This window comes from Dendronephthya gigantea, unplaced genomic scaffold (genome assembly GCF_004324835.1).
Source record: "Dendronephthya gigantea isolate DGI-Jeju-01 unplaced genomic scaffold, DenGig_1.0 000029F, whole genome shotgun sequence".
In the NCBI taxonomy this organism is placed as follows: Eukaryota; Metazoa; Cnidaria; class Anthozoa; order Malacalcyonacea; family Nephtheidae; genus Dendronephthya; species Dendronephthya gigantea.
This window is the reverse complement of record NW_021163039.1, coordinates 1,186,797-1,213,271: the sequence shown is the minus strand read 5'-3', so window position 1 is coordinate 1,213,271 and position 26,475 is coordinate 1,186,797. Positions and strand designations below refer to the sequence as shown.

Genomic DNA, 26,475 nt, shown 5'->3' with positions numbered 1-26,475 from the left:
GGTGAATAAACAGATGAAAATTTTTATTTGTAGATTTGCATTAAAAACCCGGGATTTTCCTCACCGGCTGTGGACAAACTTGCCAAAAGCGTGGAAGTTTTGCAACTGAAAAACTCGGTAATATTTCTCCGAGTGCTGCTTCTGGTAAACTCTACTCTGTTTCGTTTCGGGATTGCAACATACTACTTGGGGTGAAGTAGGGATATAAGGTGAACAGTGGATGCCAGCTGGTGGGCCATATATTTTTCGCGTACAAATTATACGAAGCCCGCTAAAAACATATTGTATAAAAGCATATTATGAAAAGATTATCCACCGAGTATTTAGTGTCGTAAATAAGGTTTTTATAGGTTTCATATCGAAATTTGAGAAAAAAAGCTCTCGCTTTTAGAAAAATGTTGAGTCACAAACACTCCTAAAATTCCCTAATTGTACCTGTTTCTCAACAGTGTTTACAAAATGGCGGATTGTTGGTGGAATTTAAATCCTCCGTTGAGTGAGAAAACTTTGGAGGTTTTAGATGAGATCGGTTTTAAAACAATGACACCAGTTCAAGTAAGCGATTGGCTTGTTGATTGTGTCATGATAAAGAAACGTTTCCGAGGCTCTCTAGTTTTGTAAAAATGACACAATCTACCAATATTTTCTCTTTTTACGGTTTTACCCACGTGTTCGCTTGAATTGAAGAAGCTGAATCAGTCTAATCACCATTATATTAGAAATTACAGACTGTTTCAGCTTTTTTAATTCGACCAAATGAACCAAATGCATTATAAGATAGCCCCAACTTAAGTCTTAATTCTTCAAGAGCGCCGCCTGACTGCCAGAACCAGAGGTAAAAAAGACTTAAAAAGCTGTATTTTTGTGTTTTAAAGAGAGTGGCAATTCCTTTATTTTTGACCAACAAAGATGTTGCTGCCGAGGCCGTGAGTATAAGATATGAACTTCTTGTATACCATGCACGTCATTGGTTTAGATCTTCAAAGTCCACACTCCACATTATATATACAAAACATTGTGAGGGTTCAAATCAGCATTTAACAGCATGTAATTTCGAGTCATGGTAATCTTCTGGGGCATAGATAGAATGATAATTGGGGGTAATAATAGGGCACAAGACTAATAGGGTGCAACATTGTGATGATGTCACCAACTGGGTAAGCCGAAAAATTAGCTTGACCACAGTGGGAATCAAACCTAGCAATTAGCAAACCAAAGGTCGTGGGTTTGATTCCCACCATGGTCAAGCTATAATTTTTAATGGTCAAGCTTGGGGGTGTTTATTCTATTCGTATATATTCAGTTCATCTAGATGGACTTCTGTTGTAAACTATTGCACTTACAAAAAAAATCTGTTAGGCAGAACTGAATATATGAATAAACACCCTTCCAAATATTGTTCTAGCCATACCACTGGTAATCTGGTTCCACATACAAAAACGTGCAAGTTGTAAGAAGTTTTCAAACAGGTTGTTGCAAGTTTCTTCACAAGCTGCCAACAAGATATATTCGCACTGCTTGCTTATATATAGTTGTTGTAAAAAGTTTAGGACAAGCTGTTAACAACTTGTAGGAAATTCATGTATGTGATATTTTTATGACTGTTTCATAGTGATTATGATTCAGATATGAATTTTTAATTTACCGTAGGTTACTGGTTCTGGAAAAACTCTGGCTTTTGTTATTCCAATCATTGAAATACTTGTTAAACAACATAAGTGAGTACATGGACAAACCAATCATAATTATACTAAGCACCTGGAGCCACAAGTTGCGTTTAACTTCAGCTAGACCTTTATTTCTTTTTTCAGGGAAAGAAAATGGAAACTCCATGATATTCTTGCAATCATTGTTACTCCAACAAGAGAACTTGCCATCCAAATTGATGAAGTTTTACAACTGTTTACAAAGCAGCTCTCATTTTTGAGGTAAGAATTTGATGGCAAATGTGATCGATATATTATTACATTATTTAGAAATTAGTGTAGTTGTTGTGACTATATTTTTATCTGCTTCAATTGATGAAGGCAAAGTTTATTTATTGGAGGAACAAATCCACGTCAAGTTGTACGAAAGTTTAAGAAAGATGGGTAAGACTTTTGAAATTGGCTATTGCATGCATTGATGTAATACATCACTTACAGTATACTTCAGTGACTGGTATCAAGATTAATTATATTAAACAATAATTTATATGAATAATTATATTTGCTAGTTTAATTCATAATTTTTAATGGAAAACCACTGTTTTATATATGAGTTAACTGTCTTTATACTAGTTGACCCAAAGTGTTGATTCAGACATGAAAATTGGTTAACTAGTAATATGCAAAAATGCAAGAAAGATTTGACTTCAAAACTGTAAATTCATAGCAAAATAAACTAAGCCACCTAGGGGTTTTGTGGCTGGTACTCCCCAGCCAGGTTCATTAGAAATACAGTAATGTTGGTTTCAACATTTTATTTACCAATGCAACATTATGTGTGAGTAAGATTTCACATCAAATACGTAGAAGTATTTTAAATGGAAATTATTGTCTCTTTTAGTGGTAATATAATAATTGCAACTCCTGGAAGGCTGGATGACATTTTTTGTCACAAACCTGATGGCTTAGATCTTGCTGCTTGTGCTAAAACCTTGGTATGGGTATTTCACTGATGGGTGATTCTCTGGTCAGACACATGTGTGACATATATTTGCTGTTTCTTAGGCTTCGTATTTTGCATGTAACAAAATAGAATAGCATTGTCATGTGTGTGACCAGAGAATGATCCATCAATGAATTTTTTTACTATTAGTTATGCAAGAGTCAATTCCAGGTGCAACTGTCTAATGTAGCAAATCAAATAAAATTCCCAGGATGGTCACTCCTGGAATTGACATTAAAAATGATAAGTAAACTTTCAGTTCCTCAAAAAAGTTCTACACTTCCAAAAACACTAAAATAAATATGATGTTGGTAGTGATTTTCATGACCCCCCAAATTTGCATTGATAGCCAAATTTGCACTCCCTTGCTAATGTGATGAAGATACCTAATTCCTCATTCCTTTCCTTCAAAGGAAGTGCTGGTTTTTGACGAAGCAGATCGTCTTTTAGACATGGGGTTTGAGAAAAGGTACTAGCTGATATCATGCACTAAAGACTGTCGTCTATATATAGAGCCCATTTAGGGTATACAGTATTAAAATCAATTTATGCAATTATTTATAACTAACATTTGAGAACTAGGTAGGCGAATTTCATTATTTGAAGCTTCCATATTCACCATTTTTTGGTGTAAAAATAATTTTGATGCGTCAAAAACTGTTTTTATTCTATTTAGATGGGAAACGGACAGTTGTCAATTATTTTTCCGTCCCAAAGTATTTTTTTATTTTCAATGATTTTTTTTACTTTGTTTGGTTGAATGAAAGAATCAGCATAGCCAATTTTTATGTTTGTTCGTAAAAGTTTTAATTTTGCCAACTCCTCTTGAAATTGTGGCACAAAATACTGAATCACAAGAAGCCCAAAAAACACTTCTTATTTGGCTTCTGAAGTGCAGGGGCCGGTTGTATCAAGTCTCCGTTTAGCTTAAACGGTGGATAAGTTCAAAATAGAAAGCAAGTCTGCCGTTTTATTCAACATGCGAACTAAATGTTTTTGACCTTAATAGAAGCTACTGTTTACAACTATGCATATTCAGTGGCATAATATTCAAGTTGACTCATTCAAGAGAGATGTAAGAGTGTTATTTAATTTTGACTTAACCGCCGTTTAAGCTTAACGGGCTTGATACAACCGGGCCCTGGTCTTGAACTCGCAAATAGCCATTCCGACCGTGGTCAAGCTAATTTTTCAGCTTGCTCGGTTGGTGACTGAGAGTAGCAGCATCATATACATTTGATAGTCATATCACTTTTAGTTTTGCCAGCTTGATTTGTCGAAAAATGTGGAATAAACTCCCTCCATGCAATTTTCAACTATTATTAATTACCTTTTTTTTCTGTAATTTTTCAGCATCAACAGCATCCTTGGTTTTTTGCCAAAGCAAAGACGTACGGTATGTATATATAAGTAAATACTCACTACCAATATTATAGTGACATGCCCGACGAAATAAAAGCAAATATTAGCAAGCTAGGGCTTTCCTTTTAAATGAAATACCAAATAATTCTGACCAGACTTCGTCTTGAACTGCCTGCCGACTTGCGTATTCTAATTGCAGAATGTAACTAACTTGGCGCCGGTCTGTCTGTCTTCAAACCTTTGCTACATACTTGACGCCTGCCCGTCGCCAAACAAAAATCAAGTCTAATTTAGTTTTTCACCGTCGGCCTTTTACAGACGTGCAAATGACGTGTTTATTTTCGTTCAATTTTCAGACGAGCCGAAAATTATTTATGAATGAAAATGAAATTAACATTTGTTATTTGCGTACTACGTAGGCCAATATGGGTCCATGAAGTTTCCCGTTTTTATAAAACAATCTAGACTATAGTCATAGAAAGCATTCCTACTTTATCGTGCCGAATCATTTTGTGGCTAACCAGTCAGGCTCCTAAATTCTGTCCATAATACATCTGAAAAACAGAAATGCAGCCGAAATTTCCATTGCGTGTAAAAAGCGCGTATACTATAGTCTGTGAAAACTTTTCCGTCTTAATATCGATCAAAAGTCAACTCAAAATCATTAGTCATCACAACACAATTCACAATAATTCTTTTCCTTCGGCAGGGATTGTTCTCGGCAACCCAAACAGATGAACTGGAAGCGCTCGTTAGAGCAGGATTGCGCAACCCTGTCCGCATTACTGTCAAGGAGAAAAATAGCACTACTAAGGTTCGTATAGTTGATACAATTCGTAGGTGATTTTCCAAATTTTTGCGAATGAAATATCTTAATATAGGAAGTTCTGTGCTAGACGTTATAGGTGAGGATGGGAAATAAGAAGATATCGTTTAATTTGCCCTTATAAAATTCGCACTTTTTGCCAACAATCCTCGCTCATCCTGAATACTTTATTCGTATTTTTCATACGCCTGTGATTCAAAAAGGTCAGCCTCAGTCACTCATTGAAGCCCCGTTTACACTACACTAAATTTATCAGCACGGCACGGCTAAAATGGGCACCCGTACCCAATTTTATTAGTGTTCAGGCTACCAAAACAAAGGCCGAGTACAGATGAAATGGGTACGGGTGCCCATTTTAGCCGTGCCGTGCCAATAAATTGAGTGTAGTGTAAACGGGACTTGAGTGTAACACAGGAAATGTGTTAATGTTATTATTGATCAGTTGTCTTATTGATTGTCCTATCTTAATCAATGGAAAGGTGAAATATTGGAATTCAAGTACTTATTTGAGTCGAAATACATGCATGTACCGCAAAGGAATCGCCATGTTGCGGAATGCTTGAGATTTCCCATGCACTCAATGGGTTTGAGTGTGAGCGAGATTTAGGCCGGCAATAGTCTTCATGACTTTGTCGATTCTTCTAGTCGCAGGTTTCGCATGGATGTGTGATTTGTAGTATATCGAACTTCTCAACTTGGTCAATTTCTTCCAGGTTAACCAAAGAACGCCTGTTTCGTTAGAAAATTATTACTCGGTGTGTATCCAAACCCGTTGAAATGACATTATGTGTCTGCTTAGGCCGTGTCGTGTTTTTCCAGAGATTCTAATTCGAACTTATATTTAGGTGGTGTTGCCTGAAGAGAAAATGTCGCGGTTGATTGCGATGCTGAGAAAAAACAAGGTACACCTAAATTGACTTGCATTTATAACTACGTTAACACGAGAGTTGTTACCTGGGTAGGATTTTCGATACGGGGAGATGTAAACAGGCGCGTCGGAAACAGCTGGGAGAGGAGGGGGGATAAACTCCCAGGGGGAAAAAACGTGTCATCATTCTCGATCGATAGGATTACCACACACCATACCTAGTTCATACCATTTGATTTCCGAGAAAATATCTTAATATATCGTTATATCTCAATATATTGTCCAGCCGGTCAGGTAGTTGTAAAATGGGAAAATTTTCCTCAAAAGTTCATATTTTTATGCCAACAATCCAGGGTTTCCTGACGAACTGTTATATAGAGGATCAGTGCTGTGCCATGCACGAGTAATATATTTATAAAATTTATTCCGTTGCGTTTAGGACAAGAAGGTGATCATTTTCTTCAGTACATGTGCAAGCGTTGACTATTTCACCGTGCTTTTAAAGATGTAAGTTAATTTATTAAGGAAAAACGTGAGATTTTAAATTTGGGTGGGTTGCGCTTGAGTTTGTACATGACGCTTAAACGTCTCTTGCAATTATACCTATTAGAAAAGAAATCTGTAATGTTACTATAACTAATATACCACAATAAATATCATGAACAGTAACCCCTACCATGGTATATCTCCTGCATCATACCCTTATGTAAACCACATGAACTTTCTTCTAGATTCCTGAAAGATACAACAGCGATGTCGCTACATGGAAAGATGAAAAACAAACGATACAAAATCTTCGATGCGTTCAGAAAACTACCGAGGTGAGAAAACATAATTATTGTACCACCTCTGGGTGTAGGCCATTTTTCAGCATGCCAGGATTGTGCCCAAATTCAGAGCGCCGTGTTCCAACTACGCCCCAACTTACGAATTCTGAACGCGCCATCCTGGACCATTTCGCATCGAAGAAAAAAAACTTGGTCATGACAATGACAACAAAATGGACACAAATCTTAACGTCTGTATTCTAAATGCACACTTACACCGAAACTCATTGAGTGGAAGATCTCAAACATAACAATTTTTAGCTTTTCTCTTCAGTTTCTTAATATATAACGTTTGTATAACGATCCATGCAATATGGCGTTTATATAACATGACGTAGCTTCTTGAGGCGTGGTCCTTCCGCTTACACTTGCAATATCATGTTATTTACACTACACTGGATTTATACACATAACAGCAACAAGAGACTGATCAAATAGTCCTTTCCTGTAAGATATTTCACTGGTTATTTTTTCTTTAGCGGCGTATTGGTGTGTACTGATGTAATGGCGAGAGGTGTTGATATACCCGAAGTTCACTGGGTAATTCAGTTCGACCCACCAAGCAATGCAAGGTGATTGATTCAAAACGGGGTCATTTTGTGGTGTGTAGTATGGATAAATAACATGAAGTACTTCGTATTCATCAAAAATTACTTTAATTTCTCCGAAAATTTCAGTGCATTCGTTCATCGCTGTGGAAGAACAGCAAGACTTGGGAAACAAGGTAGTTGAATCAGTTCACTGAGTTGAATTAAACCTTTTTTAAACGGTGTTTGAGAAACCTATTCTTTCACTTCTTAAGTAAGTATTCTTTCTGTACGAACTTTAATCTTTATTTTATTATTGTTTGTCCCAGGAAACGCCCTTCTTTTCTTATTACCAAGTGAAGACAGCTACGTGGAATTCTTAGCAATTAATCAAAAGGTATGTATACGATATTCTTGCGAGGCAAATGCCAAGGGTTGTCTCGATAGTAATTATATTAATGATTGTATTAGTTATGAGACTGTGATCGGCATATGAAAATCCCATGAGAAATTCCCCTGGACGAAACTCTTTCCCCGTCGGTTCGAACATTTCTCTCTTATTTCATTTTCATATCATTCGTTCTATTCACGTGCAGGTTGTTTTGCAACAATACGAGTTGGATGAAGTCTCAGACGTCATTCCTAAACTAAGAAAACATGCAATTAAAGACAGGTAGACGCATGCGTAGTGGTGTGCTAACATGTTCTTGGTTTGACACACGTGCATTTTCTCGTCATGTGTGTATTGAATGTGTACCCAGCTAACCAATGTAGCTGCTCGACTTACATAACTGCTCGTCCGTAGCGTCAACAACTTGTTACTGTAACTTGAAACATCACAGTTTGTTGTTTTGGCAAATTGGTTGATAATTAGAGGGGGGAAAACGAACAAACATCGATTTCAGACATAAAGAGGCATGAACGGAGTTGTCGTAAACATTATTATAGCCTCTAAACAATGTATAATATAATTTATCCAAATTTCAAAATATCCTTGGATATCTCCTAAAATTTTGCAATTTCAACTACAATTACATTTTACAAATATGCTTTGATATCTCCTTGCGTTAGCATTTTGATAGACTTGCTACAAGTCGACTCTTTAAACCCACACGCGAGCTTGAGCGACTGAGCGTAGCGAGGTCGCTCAAGCTCGCGTATGGGTTTAAAGAGTCGACTTGTAGCAAGTCTAGCATTTTGATACCTCCGTTCAATTTATCTGTTCTTTTTCATAAGCAAATCACTTTGACTTTTTTTAGAGAAATTTACGAGAAAGGTATCCGAGCTTTTGTCTCCTTCATCCAATCCTACAGCAAACACCAGTGTAGTTTGATCTTTAATCTCAAAGGTATGTTGCTCTCGGTGTGTCTACGTTACTTAGGGTGTTGATGGAGGGGGGGGGGGCTGCTCGCGTTTCGTACCTCGTTCTTAGGGCAATGGGGGGACCTAAGTTCATTAATTCGGATTTTCAGATATTTCGGAGTTGAGAGGGTATTGGTATTTTGTGCGAACCTGTATTTTTGTTTTCTGCACAGATGTGATAATTAGACTAAGAATAATCTGCTGCAGTAAACCACGTTAGAAATGGAAAAACAGAAACAGTTGAGGAAAATCATCAACTGTTGTGTTTCTCCGGCAGTAATTGAACAAAGTCGATTGAAATTGAACGCCCTTGCAAAGTCGTTGCGATGTTCTCACTACTATATAAGCGAACGGTCAATGGTAAAATTAAGTTGGTAACGTCTGCGAACCTGTAAAGGTAAATCTGCAGGCAGGGTTAATGATCTCGTTAACCCATTTACCGACTCACTATGATCAAGTCCGTGTAACTTCACTACTCTGCTCATACTAAAATTTATGACCCAAATTGTGTTTAAATAGCGTCTGATAATGCGAACGTCGTCAATATTTATCTAATGCTTGCCTTTTTTGCTATTTGATGATACTACTTTAGTACTTTTAAAAAGCGCTTACGCTTGCATCAGCAAGATTTGTTGAAACCCAAATACTTATCTCTAAAGATTCTTCCCTCGACGATTTTCTCAAAGATGCTGACTTCAGCAAAATTTATGCTGACTAAGCAGTAGTCGTAAATTCCTTAAATTTATGTGGGGCGTGAAAGTCATCGTGTAAACGATCTGTTCTTAGAATTGGATATTGGAAAATTAGCGTACGGGTATGGGTTGCTGCATCTACCGCGCATGCCCGAACTAAAAGGGCGGGAAACTGTGAACTTTGACCCCGTCGATGTCGACCCTGTGTCAATACCGTATAAGGACAAAATCCGAGAAAAACAGAGGCAGTTAAAACTAGAACAAAATAAAGTGGAAATTCCGCAAACCAGGAGACCCAAGCGGAAAACGGAGAATGAAGCCTGGTCTAAGAAAAAAGAGAAGTTGAAGAGAAAGGATTTGAAAAAAAAGTTGGACAAGGAAAATGAGATTAGTAGAAATAAGAGGAAGTTGAATAAATTAAACGAACAGGAAATGGATGAACTGACCAAAGAGGCGAGGTTAGTGAAGAAACTGAAGTCTGGGAAAATAACCAAGGTGGAGTTTGAAAGACAGGTTGGAGACGATGATGATAAACTGGAGTGAGGAAATGTTCAGGAACAGTTTGCGTAATAATCGGGCTCTCTCAATGATGACGTATCACAAAAGTTGTCGGACATCTTGGATGGCGTAAGCCTTTTTCATAATCGATTACTACACACCCTTGCACTTTATAATCTTCCGAAAGATGTTAGCCGCGGTACCACGATCTCAGTGGCATTCTGTGTTTGTTTTTCTTTGAACTAACAGTATTTTTACTCGCCATCAAAATGGCAGAAGATAAAATTTAATATTATGACCTATGACGTTCCTTGCAAGAGCCCAATAGGCATATTTGGCTAACGTTTGTTTACATTGTCGATACTTGATTAAGAAGCGGATAATTGAGTATCGTTCACTCTTGTAAATATTTTGCCTAGTTACCTCACAATAAACAAACGCTTGCCAAAATTGGTCTGCTACACTTCAACTTCGCATTTTGCGGTTAAGTTCTAGTCAAAGAAGAAATGGTAAGAAATAATTTCTCTCATTTGAACGAGTTTTAAAACTATATAAAGTATTCTTGCACCGTTTCACAAATATTTTGTTCGAAGGAATTCTATGTCTGCCGATACTTGACAATTCATTTACTCCCATGATAACTTTGATTGCTTTATTAATACAATTAATTCCAAGATGGTATTGTTGTTGAAGTTTAAAACTTTCGCAAATTGTTTTAATAGTGATACCACACATGATATAAACCAATGTTATCATCCAATCGTCCAGAAACATGTATACAGCTCAACATGACACTATATGCTGGAATTGAGTCTGTTGCTATAACGTTTCTGTTGTTTTTTCCATTCCACTGTTCTCGCGTGAAATCCACCACTGCACCTACAAAACTCCAATATAAGATATGATTTTTCCTTGACAACACAGTCAAAGACGATTCTTTGTTTTCATAGCTTCCTTAAAACGTCGTTGTTTCCTCCACATTTCTGTTAGACAACCAGAGATACAACGGAAAACCGGTTGCCGTGAATGTTGCGACGAGAAAGCCAAAGTTAACCTGTGAAAAATGTTCAAGGTTTACATTTTAATCTTGGTAATAGGTTTTACCTGTGACACTTAAGTTGCATCTATGGGTTTAACAATTGCATAACGTGCACAACAAAACATTAATTTGGTTCTGAAAATAGGTTCTCTGCTATCTTAGGTCTTCGTATTTGCCGCTTTCGGTATCTTGACCTGGTTGATATAGACTAGCTGTTTACTCTTATTCATATCTGTGGTGCAGTTCCGTATATTGACGGGGCCAAACAGAACTCGTGTCTTTACGGAACTTTATATACTGTTACATCAAATGACGTAATTGTTTTACATACCCAATAAGGATTTCCGTTGCTCGGTCCATCAATCAGCACTATTGCTGGATACTGAAGTAAACTTATTACTGCTCCAACTAATGTAATAAATCCATAAAGTTTACCATAGTGTTCTACAGGAAAACTGATAAAGAACACTTATGATGCAGGTAAATTCTAGAGGTTTTAAAGGGTCTTGATGGTCTTAATTTCGAGTAGAATTATACACACTTCAAATTCAATTGAGTCAATTTAATGACTCGTTTTCCCATCAACTGTTCCTGGCTTGAATTTGAAGTGTGTATAATTCCACTCGAAATTGAGACCCTTTAAAACCTGATAAAGAACACTATTAGACAATTCACATGCCAAATCAACAAGCACACAAGATGTACCATTTTCCAGCAAGATAAATGAATATTATTTATATCAACTATAAAGATGCAGTTCAATGGTTAAGCACTTACGCTCGTAGTGTAAATGATATTAACGCAGCATATAGAAAAGCTCTCATCGAAACTTGCACAACAAAAGCGAAATACTAGAAAGATGTAGAGGGTGATAAATATGCATAAAATACTATTCAAAACATTTGTTAGAATAGTGAAAAAGTGAAGTTACTAGAAAGATGTAGAGGATGATGAATATGCAAAAAATACTATTTAAAACATTTGTCAGAATACTGAAAAAGTCGAATTACTAGAATGATGTAGAGACTATTTTTGGGACGTGAACAAAGAGTTTGTCCTCAAGACAATCCCATGGTGCACTGCTAATCTCGCTATTACCAGTCCACTATGCAGAGAGAATCTCGTTCCCCAAGCCCAGCGATTCTAGCGAGAAAACGAAAAGTCTGGGATAATAGAAATCAAAAATGATTCTGATTGGTCGTTGTGGAATCTTGTGATACAATACATAAAGTTGCGAGTAATACGTTCCAGCGACATTTTTATTGTGATTTATAACTGCTGTAAAATAAAACCAACTGTCGTTCAATGTTTGCAAGTTTTTTTTTAAATGTATCAAACGTTTTCAACACATGCGCAGTCAGCATTAGCCAGGTTTTCTGGGTTTCATGCAGTTCGGACTATCCCAGGGTTTCCGTTTCCTCGCTAGAGGATCGTGGGCTCGAGGAACAAGATTGAGGCTATGTGCATGCACTCGGTAACGTTTTCGAGCGCTTTAACATTCATTTTCATGCCAAAACGGTTTCAAACACCGTCAATTTACAATAGAAGTTAAAGCTAATTTAACCTATTTTCCCTGGGATCGTGTGAACAAGGCGTCTAAACAATAAAATTGACAAAAACGATTTTGAAAACGCTCGTAAACGACACTCGTGTGCACATAACCTTAAGATCCGTTCCGATCCGATCCCCTGCTCGTTTTCCGGAGTGGAAATTAGCCTTGAGACTTCATAAGATTACCTGGATTTCAAGAACTGGTATCAGTACCAGCGCTCCCAGGGTGATACAAAGTAGTAGTGTTATACCAAAGCTTATCAACGGGCCATAATATATGTTGTTGACGTCTCTCGGCTTCAGGTTCATCACGATGCCAGTAAGAGGAGCGATTAAGAAGCCAAAAAACTGAGTTAGACCAAAACTTTCAGAATATCTTTCAACTAGAAAAACATATAAATATTATAATTTTAATCAAACTGCATTTCAGAAAAATGATAAATATATTATAATTTTACTTTATGGCACATTGAAGTGTGCCATGGCGCTTGAATGTCCTGATTAGTTAAATTTTAGTAAACTTAAAATAGACGATTTCGCATGATTCGTCAATTCTGTCACCATTCTAAGTTGTTTTTAACCAATTGAATTGGTTGAATCGACCATTTTAAATGGTTACAACCTTATTCATTCAGCTTTTACAGTTCTTGGTTTTGAGTTTACTACTTTTTTTACATACAAGGGCCCAGGATTTTAACAAAATGTACACAGCACATTGATATGTTACAATGTTACAATATGTTACAAATTACTTAATGGTTTCCGTGTTTGGATGGCGTCATCCAAACACGCTGGAATGTTGCGAAAGTTCAGGAAAGCGCGCGAAACCTGTGCCGAAGGCGAGTAAACCATGAAGTAATTGTTTTATAAAATAACAACAACAAGGTAGTGTTCCAAGTTGATTTCAATAAACGAATTCAATTTCCGTGTTTAGATTGCCTGATCCAAGCACGGGCTTTGACCAATGAGAACACACGTTCTATATATAATATTTACTATTTAAATGTAGCGCTTGATTATATAAATATTCAAAGCGCTGTACAATGTCATAAATACATATTCTAAATATTTCTACTAAGAAAAACTATTTATTTTATAATTACCTCTCCCCCAAGTCTTAATAAACGATAATTCAATGATGATTAGCAAAAGCGACTTACTTGTGTCTTTGTCATCGTTTGTGTAATAAATAAGATAACCGTTTAAATTACCAACGAAGAACCACAGACGCAATTGAATAAGACTGAAGAAAAACATGAACCAGAGATATCTTGGTGTCAGAATATAACGCCAGCCTTAACAGAGTTAAATTTACTTAGAATTTATATCGATTCAATTACTGATATATATGGCAGATAATATATATATACTCCAAAATCTATATTTTATATATACTCCGGCCATAATCTATATTACGATCAAGTCTAGCATTTGAAAACATCCAGTAATATTTGTAGTTCAGTTGTCACGCCCTACCTGAAGCGTACTTGTCTTCCTCGGGCGTTGTTGACGCCGCAGGCGTTGAAGTATTTTCCACAGGTTTACCGTTTTCTAAGGAGAAGAAAATTTTCATAGTATAAAGCTAACTAGATCATACTCAAAACTGTTCAATAAGTTATGATGTTCAAATCATTGGTCAAACTGTAGGAAAGTTACCTATAAATCAGTGTTAAAACTTATTAGATCTGCTTATTAGAACACGTCTTCCTCATTTTGAGTGCCACAGTGATAAAAAAAATTAGGAACCTTACAGTCTAATTGGATTGGATCCCTGATGGGATTGCATACAGCCTACATGTACTCGGAAAAATCGGGCTTTCATATCAGAATTTGAATCACTCACAAACCTATAGCTGATTGTTTGTTTATATCGTCGAATTCTCTAACGCTCGCGACCGATTGGATTACCATCTCCTGATTGACTTCAGGGTCTGACGTCATCGCTTGATTGCTGACACCTAATTCCACTCCGGGTTTCGCATTGAGCCCTTTCGACAGCCCAGGTTTCACTGCGGTTTCCTGGGAAAATTCCTCCAGTTCGGCCGAAATGGTGGTCTTCGGGAGCAGGACGAGCGTGGTAGTTGATATCCAGACTATTGCGATGATCGCATAACCCATTAGGACCCAACGTAAGGCCACCCCAGAATCATAAATTGTCTAAAATCAAAAAATTGGTCAAGTATGCATTTCATGCCATAAAATCTAAAAATACGATGTGCTGTCTGAATATCTAAGGGCTGTTTACATGAGCCCGGTTACCCGAGATTCATCGAAGCATGAGATGATTTTGAAGTATTAAAATGAGCAGATGACATGATCCTGTCAGTCGTATAATCACCACAACAATAGCATGAGCATGTTTGGTGTCATATCGACTTATTTCAATACCTGAAAGTCCTCTCACGCCTCGTTGAATCTCGGGTAACCGGGCTCATGTAAACATGCAGCTCCTAAGACCATTTAGGTTCGCTAGTCGCGGGTCGCAATGTCGAGAAAGTGCGCAAGGTTTACGTTTTTAACTGCGCTTTATAAGATACTGTAATATGATTGCTCTGTATTGTATATTTTACAAGGGAAAGCGCCTCAGCGCCTGGGTCTGGGTACGAGACTGAGGGTCTGTTTACATGATCCCGGTTAGCCGAGATTTGACGAAGTGTGAGATGACTTCGAGGTATTGAAACGAGTATATAACACGATCCCGCCAATCGTGTAACATCCCGACACTGGCATGTGCTCGTTTGGTGTCATAAACACTTATTTCAATACCTCAAAGTCACCCCACGCTTCGTCAAATCTCGGATAAACGGGATCACCTAAACAGCCCCCAAGTGTCTTGGGTCTCACCTTAAAAATCAGGAAGACAACCGAGGAAGCATCCAATGCACCGCTCAGAGAACTGGAGACGATTGACTGGTGCTTCCGATGTAGAATTGCTATCTACAAATAGAAAATAACACTCTCGTTGGATTTTTTTTCATCGGATTGTAACACGATGTGACACTAGCAAACATTCACCAAAATACAATGCGCTTTTTTCAAACCTGAAATATTGGCATGGCGACAAACATTCCAGCAAAGCCAAGGGAAATGATCAGAGGGAACATAAGATTAGCCGTTTCTATGAGTAAAATGCAGAAATATTATATTTTTCATGTTGCATTCGGCCATACCACATCTTCACAATAAAATGTCCTGCAAATTCTTCATATACTTCGTTTAAACTTTCTACTAAAGCGTTTATGAAAGGGTAGTGTCGCAGCTTCTCGCAAGAATGATTTTCATTGGCTGAACTTTACAATACATTTCTGTTTCAGCCAATAGCATAGCCTTCGTTCTTTAGAAAGCATAGAAAAGCATTATCCAATTGGACGAAAACTTCCGACAGCTGCGACATCTCCCTTATGAAATGAAGTGGGATCTCGGGTTGGGACTTCGTGGCCCGATCTGTAGTCTGCATTACAGGTGCTTTGGGTTAAGGGGCGGCCCTCAGGTTTCCTAGTATTGCCCCGGGGGATAGGAGCTTGACATGCACTATTAGCAGTAACAAAATCTTATACATGCCAAGTGGAATACCTTTTTTCAACAGAAAACCAAATAGTCCAGTTAAAAAGAAGAAAAAACTATAAAATAATATTAAACAATTATATTAAAATTTGCACTATTAATTGGACCTAAACAATATAAATGAATATTGTGGCATAGGCCCTCTTTTGCATTCGTCAGAATGATAATTGCATACAACTTATCGTGTATAGTCTAAATAGGCCTTTTATTTACTATAGCAATGTTGAAATGTTTGATATGTCACAACGATTACAGGCAATAAATGAATGTCTTCGAAGTTCGAACGACATTTTGTATCACCAAGCAGGGACGTTGGAACGATGCGATGATGGCAATGGGGGGGGCAGATTTTCGTGAAAGCCAATAGGAATCAATAGCAATAGGGTAAACCAACGCGAGTGCCGTTGCCGGCAAGATACGTGTGTGCGAGTCATTGATCAGTTTAAGCATTATTTGCAAAGGTCAAGAGTTTTGTAACTCTATTGAGCATCACGCAATGTATAGACATTACTTTGGCCCGATCTTTACATAGATCAGTGGCTAAGCTGAGCAAGCGCGCGTGGGTTCTGCACATTCCAAGGCTGAACACTCCAAGCAATACAGCAGTTCGACGTTAAATAATAGGAACCTTAAGATGCACCAAATCTACGACGCGGACCTAATAGCTTTCGGAGCGACGCCACTGAAATAGATGTTCATAAAATTTCAACTCGAAAATCTCATGATTGTTTCACATATGCGCATTTTGGTAATGTTAACACAAGTTTAATTCTTTTCTGAAAAAGTGTTCAGCAATCTCTTGAAAGCGCATCATATACTATTCGTACACATATCTAGCAGCTGTGAAATAATCCTTTTGGGGCTTAACTTTAACCCCGCGGGTGTGTGTCAGGGGGGAGGGCAAGCTTGAAATATTTAGTGCAAGAAATATTTTGTTAGCTAGGTATTTATGAATCTTTTCTTTGCGAAATTTGTGGAGAAACGTAGCTAATCCATATGCATCAGTGCCAAGCATTTCCGAGCCGGCTTTACACTGTCGCTGGAAAATTGCATCGCCTGTATAACCACAGTAACTAACCTGGTTTAGCATTACATGATCCTCGCTTACCTGAGATTAATCGAAGTAGATTTGAAGTATCACAAACGAGCTTTTCAAAACTAGCACGATTAGTTTAATTACTAATTTCAATGTCTTTCAGTGATATTTACTTGCTGCTGTGGATGTATGTATATATCGGCCATCTCACGCCTGAATTTCACGCCTTAGCGCCTGCCACAAAAATTAATGTCTTAGGGCCCTCCACAGACAAGGAATTTAGTTGTCGACAACTATTTGCGATCGACAACTAAAAAACGTAGTCTGTCGCGCAAGGTGTCGGCAACTAAACTCTAAATTATTAGTTGTCGACTCGAAGGCCTCATTTTTGGCGTTTTTCTAGTGTCAGTTGTCGACCTACTCGACCACTATCTCCGCGCTATTTCGGTTGCTAAATCAATATTTGGGCGCCAGCGTGCATGTTGAATCCTTTATTCGACTTATTTAGTCGTCGATAACTTTTAGTTATCGATCACACTATCACAAATAGTTGTCGACAACTAAATCCCTTGTCTGTGGAGGCCCTTATTGCACAATTTTGAACGCGATGAGTGAGCCCTGAAATAAATTGCTTGATTCAAATATACATATTTGCTGGCTTTTGTCAATTCCAGACGAAGTGACTGCTTTGAAAACATCGAGCTCATTCTGTTAAAACAAAACGCAGCAAATCATTTTTATTCGCACGAGAAATTTCTATCTGCACAAGAAATCTGCTTGTTCGCATTATCGCATCGCGACGGGCCATTCCTGTCCTAAACTTATCATAACGCAACCTTTATATCCCGAATTCAATTGCACAGCCAAAGTAATATACTCCTACTTTTATCCTAAATATATATCGTTTATCCAAAGGGTATATCCTACGCTGTAAAGGTTAATAGAATGTTTATAACACCGGGTGTTATTATTTCACCGTTTTTTTTTTAATTCTTTCTGGTCGACAAGATGTTTAGGATTTACCGATGCAAAACTGTGGTCACAGATAATTCAACAAATGCATACATCTAAACAGTGCTTGTTGAAGCGCGTACCACGCACGTTATCATGTTCATTACCATTTAAATAAACTAACAATTTTGCAAGTACCGCAAAAACATCGTGATCATTTCATCTAAATATAGTGTGACACAATTGATTTTCGCTTACCACGCTATCAATCTCACAACCCGGGTGCCCAGTTTGTCCAACATTGCTCCGCCGATGAACCCGGCGACATTAAAAGCGAATACACCTAACGTGAATATCAGCGCCAACCGCTCGTCCTGCGCGCCGCAGACATCGGATTTATCGTCTGTTTTTTCGCGTGTTATTGACGTCGAAGCATTGCTATCTCTCTCCTCGCATAAATCTCGAAATAACTTTTCGTCTTTTAGGACCAGCACCAAATTCGCCCAGCCAAATATGACGCCGGAAAATAAAACCATCTCTAAGATGCCAAATACCGTACGAATATTCGTCTTCAGTTGGGACGGCATGGTTTATTCTGAGATATGTTTTGAACAAGCGCACAGACTGTCTGATATTCAAACTTTTTTGCCCTCCCGTTAATTCGTTAACCCGGCTCTAATCCACTGGCGGACGTACTAATATTCCTCAGTTTTCCCAAACTTCCGTTGATCTTCCCCTTGAAATTGCTAGTCTAGAAAAGCGCTAGTAGTTTCTGCTCAAAATGCCAACACGTTTCTTATGTCACGTGCATGGTTTAAAGGAATCTTGGGCCCGATTTTATAACCGCTTGGAACTTTCGGTGAATTATTTTGATAACTTTTTAATTTGGTAAATCAAACATTCGTCTGTCGACTGTTTCTGTTAATTTTCAAAAAATAAACGACGATTCTCGGTTTTAGAGGTCTTTGTAGAATTGTGGATGCTAATTTTAAGAATTTGACATGCCGCGTCGGTAAAAATAGAAACGTTTACGCCAGTTTGGATGGTTCTGTCCCAAAAACGGCTGAATTCCTGTTTTTCAGGATAATAGTCAAAGGTCAGGCTCTGTTGCTAATGTCAGGCTGTTGATGCTTATAAAACACTTCCGATGAAGTGTCAATTACAACGTGGCCATCAAGTTTCGAATAAGAGCAACTTTAAAGCTTGTTGATGATGATAAAACAGACAAATTTCATAAATATAAACAAGAAAAGTTCGGTTTGGTCTTCTGTGGTATTGCTAAAAATATAGGTTCAGATGTGTTGAGCTCGCGTTAAGTCAAATTTCATAAGAATTTTCATGCGCTGACAGAAAATATGGCCGTGATTTTACAATGGCTTGTCGACATTCTGCTGCGGAGCAGTTTGCAGACGGTTTCTCTTTGTATTTCCAATCTTCAGCTTTCCTACGGAGTAAAAAAAAATTGGGGTTGTCCGTTGCATAAAGACAACTTCGACATCTGAATTTTTCACGTCAACTACAAAAAAGAAGTGAATTCGGGCCTTCGTTTGAAAATTTATTGAGACTAACCAACAGTGCTTTGAATAATCGGGCGTTTTTCAAGACAACAAGACGCCTGTTCTGGCGTTAACTCCGGCGTGCTGTGCACGTGCCAGTCTTCAATATCTGAACATAAACAATACAGTTCATACTCATTTAGATCGTAATGCATCTGCGACTGTCCCCGCCGATCGTAGCAAAACAAAGAAAATAGTTTTGTTACGACGATCGGCGTTTGTCGCAGATAGGCTGCGACTGACAATGGTAAAATGTTAACCATCCTAATTTCGAACCCAGTGTTCTAATTTGTCCCGCCTTCTTCTCCAAAATACACGAAGAACCGACAGATGAAGACCGCCTTTCTGCGATACTCGCCGACTGCTACCAAGTCGGCATCGCCGAGCATCGGCGTCTATCTGCGAGTGGTGAAAACCAGGCTTAATGCTTTGTTACAAATTTGGAGCTAAAATATTTTAATTTATCAGCTTTAACCTGCTTGGGGCCCATTATGGCTAAATTTTCAGGGCCACCGGGAAATTTCCTGGTCTTCCGGTGGGCCACGCCGACCCTGGCTACATGCAACATTGGTTTTTTGTTGGTCAATGAATGTTATATAGTTGATAAATGTTAGAAAGGTTATTGCCCCAGTAAGATTGTACGGCTTGTTTGTCAAAGTTTAGTTGACAATACGGTATCGTCATCATAACTGAGGATGATAGAGTGATTTCATAGATCCAGTAGGAAGGTACAGCTGGTTTGCAATGTTGCTTACAGATAACGTATCAGCATTTCTCAGTGATAATGGCACATAAACATTGTGATAATATATAATTTGAACATACCATATAACCACAATTCACTGCTCTTTTGACTCAGTTAATTGGTTCTTGAGATATGGCAAACAGAATACATTAATATAAAACATTAACAGTATTTTATTCCAAAGCTTGCCTTTCAGATGGCAGAGTTTCAACGGTCTAGAAAATTTTGATGTGAACCAATCCTGAAGCGATGAACTTCAATAATGACGTCCGTATTAGTAGCCTCAAACTTAATATTTCGTTTAGTTTGAATATATCATCAGAATGGCTGTCGTTTTATTTAGACCTCCGCAATAGCTGGTTTCAATTCTAATACCAGCAAAATGGCAAGGTTCAATTTCAATACCTGCACAATGGCAAGGTCTAATTTCAATACCTACAATAGCAAGGTTTTTGCTTGCCAAATCTCAAAAACCAATTGATTATTAAGAGTCAAAAGAACAGTGAATTGAGTTTATGATATATTTAAATTATATACTATCACAATGTGTATGTGCCATTATTACTGAGACTTTCAAATGAAGTGGAGGAAAATCCAGGTCCTGGGACATACCTTCCTGGTAACTACTACTCAGTAATACACGTTTATATCAATGATGAATGGTGGCATTCAATGTTAACTGATTGTCGGACTGATTTATACCACAGTGATAAGATATTGTCAATGAAAATTGCAAACAACCCACGCGTAGTAAAGATTTGTACGCCCAAAATTGCTCGACCACAGTAGTAGACAAAAGAGCGATTAAAATGACAAATATTGACCCAAATAATGCAACGTTGACTTTACCTTGACTTTTATATATAAACTTACCAAAACTCAAAGCACCCCTTCAAATGAAATTCTGATAAACATTCACAAAAGAACAAACGAAATTTTCCGGAAGTATTGATGAACGTCTATTCCGGAAGTATTGACGTAAAAGTATTTTTATCTTTTGTTTATCCGACAATCGCCGAAGATTAACGACAGACGTAGACATCTCCATACACAGACACTTTTCAACTGCGCATGCGCAGCGGCTACCCACAAAAAGTATAGAAGTTCAATTGTTCTAAAACGTAAATACACTGCATAATACGTTCACTTTGTCTTACATTTTGCCTTTGGAATTCGCGCTTATATAGTTACATTAAATCTTCAATCCTGTACACACTGTGACGTTTAACACGGCCATACACGACCACATCTTGTTAAACGGCGAAATAGCAGCAATATTATTAAAATAGGACCAGAATCTACATATATTAAATATATTCTTACCCCAATTAAATCTAAACTTAATCGGACAGCATCAAAAGAACGGTTTATTTGCGGTTCCTCATGGAGGAATTGCCGTATCATGCGAGCGAAATCGAATCGCGCATCGGAAAATGAGCCAAAGCTGTTCACCACAACTCTTGGGAGACAAAACTGTGACGTAGATAAATCCGGTCACATACACATTTTAGATACTAGCACACTTGCGACGACGATTTGGCGCATGCTCGGTGACTCACTCGCACAACGCGCAGTCGTACTTGCGATTTCAACGCGTACGTATATACGTGCAAGTGGGTGCCAGCCTTTAGGCAGTGTAGCAGATATACTCTCTTTTATAGAAACTTGTGAAACAGCATCCGATATTTCTCCAATTTAGGGCGCTTACGGAAAAAACGGCCAGACCGGTCCTGTTGTATTTCGGTACAGACAGATTACTGGTATCAACAGTGTTTCAAAAACTCTGCATTCAAGTGTATCTTTATTTACATCTGCCAAGCGCGGGAAATATAATTTCATCACTATATTCTTAACGAAATACTCTATTCCAATTTAAAATACGACCGGTCTGACCATTTTGGCCGCTTAATGGAAAGCGCCCTTGGACGCCATGTGGTTCCTTTTCATAGTAATTACCACTGACCAGGCTCAATTCTGATCCCGTTAAGGCAATAGAATGGATCAATTTAAATTGATTTACTTTCATATTATTTTTATACTATATTATATTGATCCGGCGCAAGAATATATTAAATTATTTTTTTAAATATTTTAGCATTATATAGAATTTATAGAATCACTGGTAATAATTATTAATTTTATTTTTTTGTTTTAAAATATCGTTGTTTTTATATCTTTGATATATTTTTTGACCTAACGTAGAATAGTTATAACGATTTAATTTATTATTTATTATTTATTATTATGATTATGGATGGTTTATTGAACACATTACAATAGCTATATACAGCTAAATTATTACGTCATTATAAAATTGTGAATACATATATAGTAGGATTGTAGTTAATTTTCCATGCAAAATTACAATATTACTTAATACAAGTTCGCAAAAAATTACTTTTCAAAATTGAATGCCGCCATCTTTTTCATTCAGGCGAATATGAATATAGTGTTCTAATCTAATATTAACTATTTCATGGGTATTTCCAACAGTTCGTCCACAGTCGCATAGCATGCTTTGATAATCAATGTTCGGGATATCTACGCTTATACCACCCGTCCACATGATGATATGACGCACTGCATTTAGATTTGCCCGCAGTCCCAGTTTTCAGACATTCCAGTCTCATGCCTGGCTTGCAACCGTCGTTCCTACACAGGTTAGGATTATCGCTACAATCAATATACAAATATTGGCAAGAATCATAATGACTAGTTCCTCTTTTCACTGCCTGAAATGCAGAAAACAACACAATTAGACACCCTTCACACCATAGAGACTATAAGATCTACGAATCTCAAATGACTTCGTCAACGACCCCATGCAGCTAATAGCGAGAAATTAAAATACTTTAAACATCAGGGGCCGGTTGTTCTAAAAGCGTTCAGCTTAAACGGTGGATAAGCCAAAGTTTAAAAATACTCTCATACATCTTGTGAATGACGGAACCTGTATCTTATGCATTAAATATGTGCTTCGATTGAAAATTAAACTATTTACATCGAAATAGTTGAGCTCAATTGTTCAATAAATAGATCATTTTGTTTTCAATTTTGAACTTATCCACCGTTTAAGATTAACGCCTTTCGAACAACCGCCACCAGACGATTTGATGAAACATGAAGCAATTCGATCTCCGAACTCGATCTCTTGTAGCACGAAATTCTGGTAATATTTCGACTTTATTCCGAAGTTCGACGAATTTCAAAAGCCGACAGGTTTAGAAAACTCCGTGTCAACAGCACCGTTAGAGTCCATTTACGGTATTTAATTGTACCCATAAAAATTTTGGCATGTCAACAGTTAACACCTTCGTCACCATACTTACCCGTTCGGATAGTAATTTGGACGACTACTGTTACTTACACAGCCACAGGTTAAGATCCATGCAAGTGGCATCTTCACCTGACCACCCCTTTATTAAGGACTGACATGATCACACCAATTGCTGGAATTTTGACCGAATTACGGAGAACGAGGCATAAAGCAAAAGAACCAACTCTTTCTTACAACACGGAAAAGAAAAAATAAATGTTCTCGTAACGCGTTCGCTTTGCAACAACGATAACTAATACCAAGCCTTCACCCCCCCCCCCCCTCATGTTTCATAGCCCCTCAGTCACGTGGTGGGATGACGTATCGATGCATGGTTAACTAGCTGTTAACTTTGGTTATTGCAAACTCATGCAATGCATCGACTATTATTTCTGCGTGCTGAAGTACCTACCTCGTTTTCGTAGCGCAAGAAGTCCCTTCTTAAAGTCTTACTCCACGATTTTGCTGCACATGCGTGGAAAATGATAATCAAGACGATGAATGCAAGAAAACCTCTGCTTGCCATTTTGTGAGAATATCTAAAACAAGTCCAAAATTCGTATATTCCTTATTCTTTTTCAGTAGCGTTATGAAAGTACGAAGTAAAAATATTATAAATACAGAACACCGCCTGGAATTATTGGAGGGGGCGAATTATAGAACAAAGGCCAGCCGGAATAAATACGTCTTCTTCTCTCCGACTTTGTTAACCTCCCCCGCTGAATTTGGTCAAAGTGATACAACGACTCTTGATTGAATTATCGGGAGGAGTGCATGTCGCCCTCTCCGGCCCCTTCTCCCCCCCCCTCTGCCGCGGCGCCACTAAATTGTCAAATTATCAGTGTGGTTTGGCATTATTAATTTTACGAGGATATATATCCTTGCTTGTTCATGACCGTCGAAACCGGGGAGGCTAGTGGGCTGCCCTCTCCAGTCCCCCCCCCCGATAATTTTTACACACTGTGGATTTTTACACCGTGCTAATTTGTGTCACTGAAGGTTACGAATATGAGATAAAAGGGGGGGGGGGTGTGCCGTAAGCTGTGATCATGCCCTTTTTCCAAAATGGGCGCAATCCCCCCCCCCTAATCCAAACATCGTTTCGACGGGCCTGTTATTAAATCCACTACCTATACAAACAATATTTCTAATGAGTTTTTTTACATTATGCCGGACGTCGCTATGCCCATGTTTATATCGTACAAATTATATACAGGCATGGAACAGCTAACTCAGCTTAAGTCAGTTATTAGTGTTTTTGAGAATTTTCCAGACTGTCGGGAAAAGGAGTATAGAGTTTCGCCGAACTACTACAAACAAACAGAGTAATAACTCTGAGACAGGCTCAGCCATGCAGTTGTCCAGTCTATAGAAATGTGTAATGCGAAATCTCGACATTTTCAAAACTTTTGAATCAATGACCGGTGAATGGTCGACCAATCGTAGCAAAGATATTTAATTGGGCCGAATTTGAATAATTTTTCAAACGCATTTTGTGGCTCAATATTCATTCGGCTGTATCCGAGTCAAGATGTCCGTTATCGGTCGTACAGTAGATGATATAGCGAAAGTCATTAAATTAATATAATATATTTTAATAATTAATATATAGCTAATATAGCAAAAGTCATTAAATTACACCATTCTCAGTTTTGTATTGATATTGCATTCTGTTACAGTGATATTGTTTCAAATATCGCTGATGAGCTACACGCCGCTGTCTTTAAAAATTCGATTCCTACCACTGCATGGACCCTGCATTGAATTGCTTAATATGCCCTCTTTGTTTTTTTTTACTCATACTAGATCTATAATTTTCTCTAATTCATTTGGGCTTTTTCATGCGGCTACTGATTTATCTACCAGCATATTTTTGTTCAGCGTTACCATTACATAGATACAAAGCTCGCCGCAGCATTCCTTCGGCGCCAAGGAATGGAGTATAAAGTACAGAAGCAAGCCGACTTCGAATACTTAACCAATTAACGCGATCTCGCCGTTATTTCAAAACCGTTTCCTATCTAACGGCGTTGTCATGCTAGAATTTTAAATCTGAAATTACCCCTTGCGCGTGTCTGTTGCCATTTGTTATGGCAACAAGAATATTTTACGCCGATTTACCCCTACATATGAATACTGATTTTCCCCAACCAGTGTATGCCGAAATTACCTGCATATGAACGGTCTCATATAGTTGTTTGCAACTTTTTTGAAACTGATTAAAGGTAGTTCTAAATTTTGCATGAAATTGGTATCTTTTGATAACTGTTATGAAAACATATATGAACAACTCATTTAGGGTATTGTCCTTAAAGTTCTACCACAAAAAGTCGAAGCGGGCAAAGGGTTTGTTTAATCTAGCTATAGACATAAAGTCAGTCGATAGTCGTTAGTCGATAAAGTCAAAGTAACCGTTATTCCTCGATTTAAGTAACGAATAGTGTCAAGTATTAAGGTAAATAACGATAAAAAAACGGGTGTATTATATATAGCTACTTACAATTATCCCGGCTCAGTTTTTCTACGTCTGACTTGAAGCGTAGTCACCTTGTGTGTGCTGGAAGCTTAGCGAGTAATCTCTGTTTGAAATTAAACCGTTGGTGGCTACAGTTGAAAGCCTTCCTCCAACGCATGATAATTAAAATTTTGAAAGGCAATTATCCGTGCTCGGATAGGCATGGTTAACAAACCAGGCCGAAACGCAACAACGTATCGATTCGGAACAAAGACTCACTTTGAGATCAAAACAATTACATAAGCTATAAATATAAATTAGAGGTTGACAGTTGCTCTGCTATTCGGGGCATGAATTTGTATTTCGGACTATTGTCGTACGACGTAGCTAAATGATTGACTCGTTGTTATAAAATTGGAATTAAGGGACTCGACTTTAAAGCGACATTCCAAAAAAGTGTTGCATATTAAAAGTGAGAAATTGCCAAACATAAGTAAATAAAACGAGTAGTTTTCAATCATTGTTGACAAAGGATTTTTTTGTTGTTCTGTGTTGATGGTTAGCCGCCATGCAGGAATGTTTAATTATCTCAACTTTAGAGACATTCATACTGTGGATTATCCTGACATATATTCTCGAACAAATTTGCAT

At 37.8% G+C, this 26,475-nt stretch overlaps 2 protein-coding genes and 1 long non-coding RNA gene across 3 annotated transcripts; 1 reads left to right on the top strand and 2 right to left on the bottom strand.

Annotated features, from left to right (window-relative positions):
• The first annotated feature begins 323 nt into the window (after window positions 1-323).
• Window positions 324-10,292, top strand: LOC114523889 (ATP-dependent RNA helicase DDX55-like). The gene is made up of 19 exons (XM_028544949.1): window positions 324-555; window positions 876-926; window positions 1,651-1,718; window positions 1,812-1,928; window positions 2,028-2,090; window positions 2,548-2,641; window positions 3,063-3,118; window positions 4,003-4,045; window positions 4,721-4,825; window positions 5,551-5,592; window positions 5,683-5,739; window positions 6,145-6,212; window positions 6,437-6,526; window positions 7,012-7,104; window positions 7,210-7,256; window positions 7,389-7,456; window positions 7,656-7,732; window positions 8,319-8,407; window positions 9,208-10,292. The coding sequence occupies exons 1-19, from the start codon at window positions 460-462 to the stop codon at window positions 9,654-9,656; spliced, it is 1,773 nt and encodes a 590-aa protein (XP_028400750.1). The 5' UTR covers window positions 324-459; the 3' UTR covers window positions 9,657-10,292.
• Window positions 10,264-18,416, bottom strand: LOC114523890 (solute carrier family 43 member 3-like). Its single transcript, XM_028544951.1, has 11 exons — window positions 18,011-18,416; window positions 15,775-15,821; window positions 15,243-15,319; window positions 15,046-15,138; window positions 14,049-14,358; window positions 13,678-13,752; window positions 13,362-13,496; window positions 12,388-12,584; window positions 11,428-11,501; window positions 10,982-11,105; window positions 10,264-10,665 (listed from the first exon to the last, which is right to left on the bottom strand). Exons 1-11 carry the CDS (start codon window positions 18,337-18,339, stop codon window positions 10,567-10,569), a joined length of 1,560 nt encoding a protein of 519 aa, XP_028400752.1. The 5' UTR covers window positions 18,340-18,416; the 3' UTR covers window positions 10,264-10,566.
• Window positions 18,417-22,292: 3,876 nt separating this feature from the next.
• LOC114524104 lies at window positions 22,293-25,976 on the bottom strand. Its single transcript, XR_003687074.1, has 3 exons — window positions 25,870-25,976; window positions 23,782-23,908; window positions 22,293-22,785 (listed from the first exon to the last, which is right to left on the bottom strand). It is a non-coding gene; the product is annotated as an uncharacterized LOC114524104 (long non-coding RNA).
• Between the last annotated feature and the right edge of the window lie 499 nt (window positions 25,977-26,475).

Excerpts from the sequence above, each read along its gene's own strand:
- LOC114523889 (XM_028544949.1), top strand. The coding sequence starts at position 460 with ATGGCGGATTGTTGGTGGAATTTAAATCCTCCGTTGAGTGAGAAAACT. Across the intron at positions 1,719-1,811 it reads ATACTTGTTAAACAACATAA|GGAAAGAAAATGGAAACTCC; the intron begins GTGAGTACATGG and ends TTCTTTTTTCAG. Across the intron at positions 3,119-4,002 it reads GACATGGGGTTTGAGAAAAG|CATCAACAGCATCCTTGGTT; the intron begins GTACTAGCTGAT and ends GTAATTTTTCAG.
- LOC114523890 (XM_028544951.1), bottom strand. The coding sequence starts at position 18,339 with ATGCCGTCCCAACTGAAGACGAATATTCGTACGGTATTTGGCATCTTA. Across the intron at positions 13,497-13,677 it reads GGAAGACAAGTACGCTTCAG|GCTGGCGTTATATTCTGACA; the intron begins GTAGGGCGTGAC and ends AACTCTGTTAAG. Across the intron at positions 10,666-10,981 it reads GCAACGGAAATCCTTATTGG|GTTAACTTTGGCTTTCTCGT; the intron begins GTATGTAAAACA and ends CATTTTTCACAG.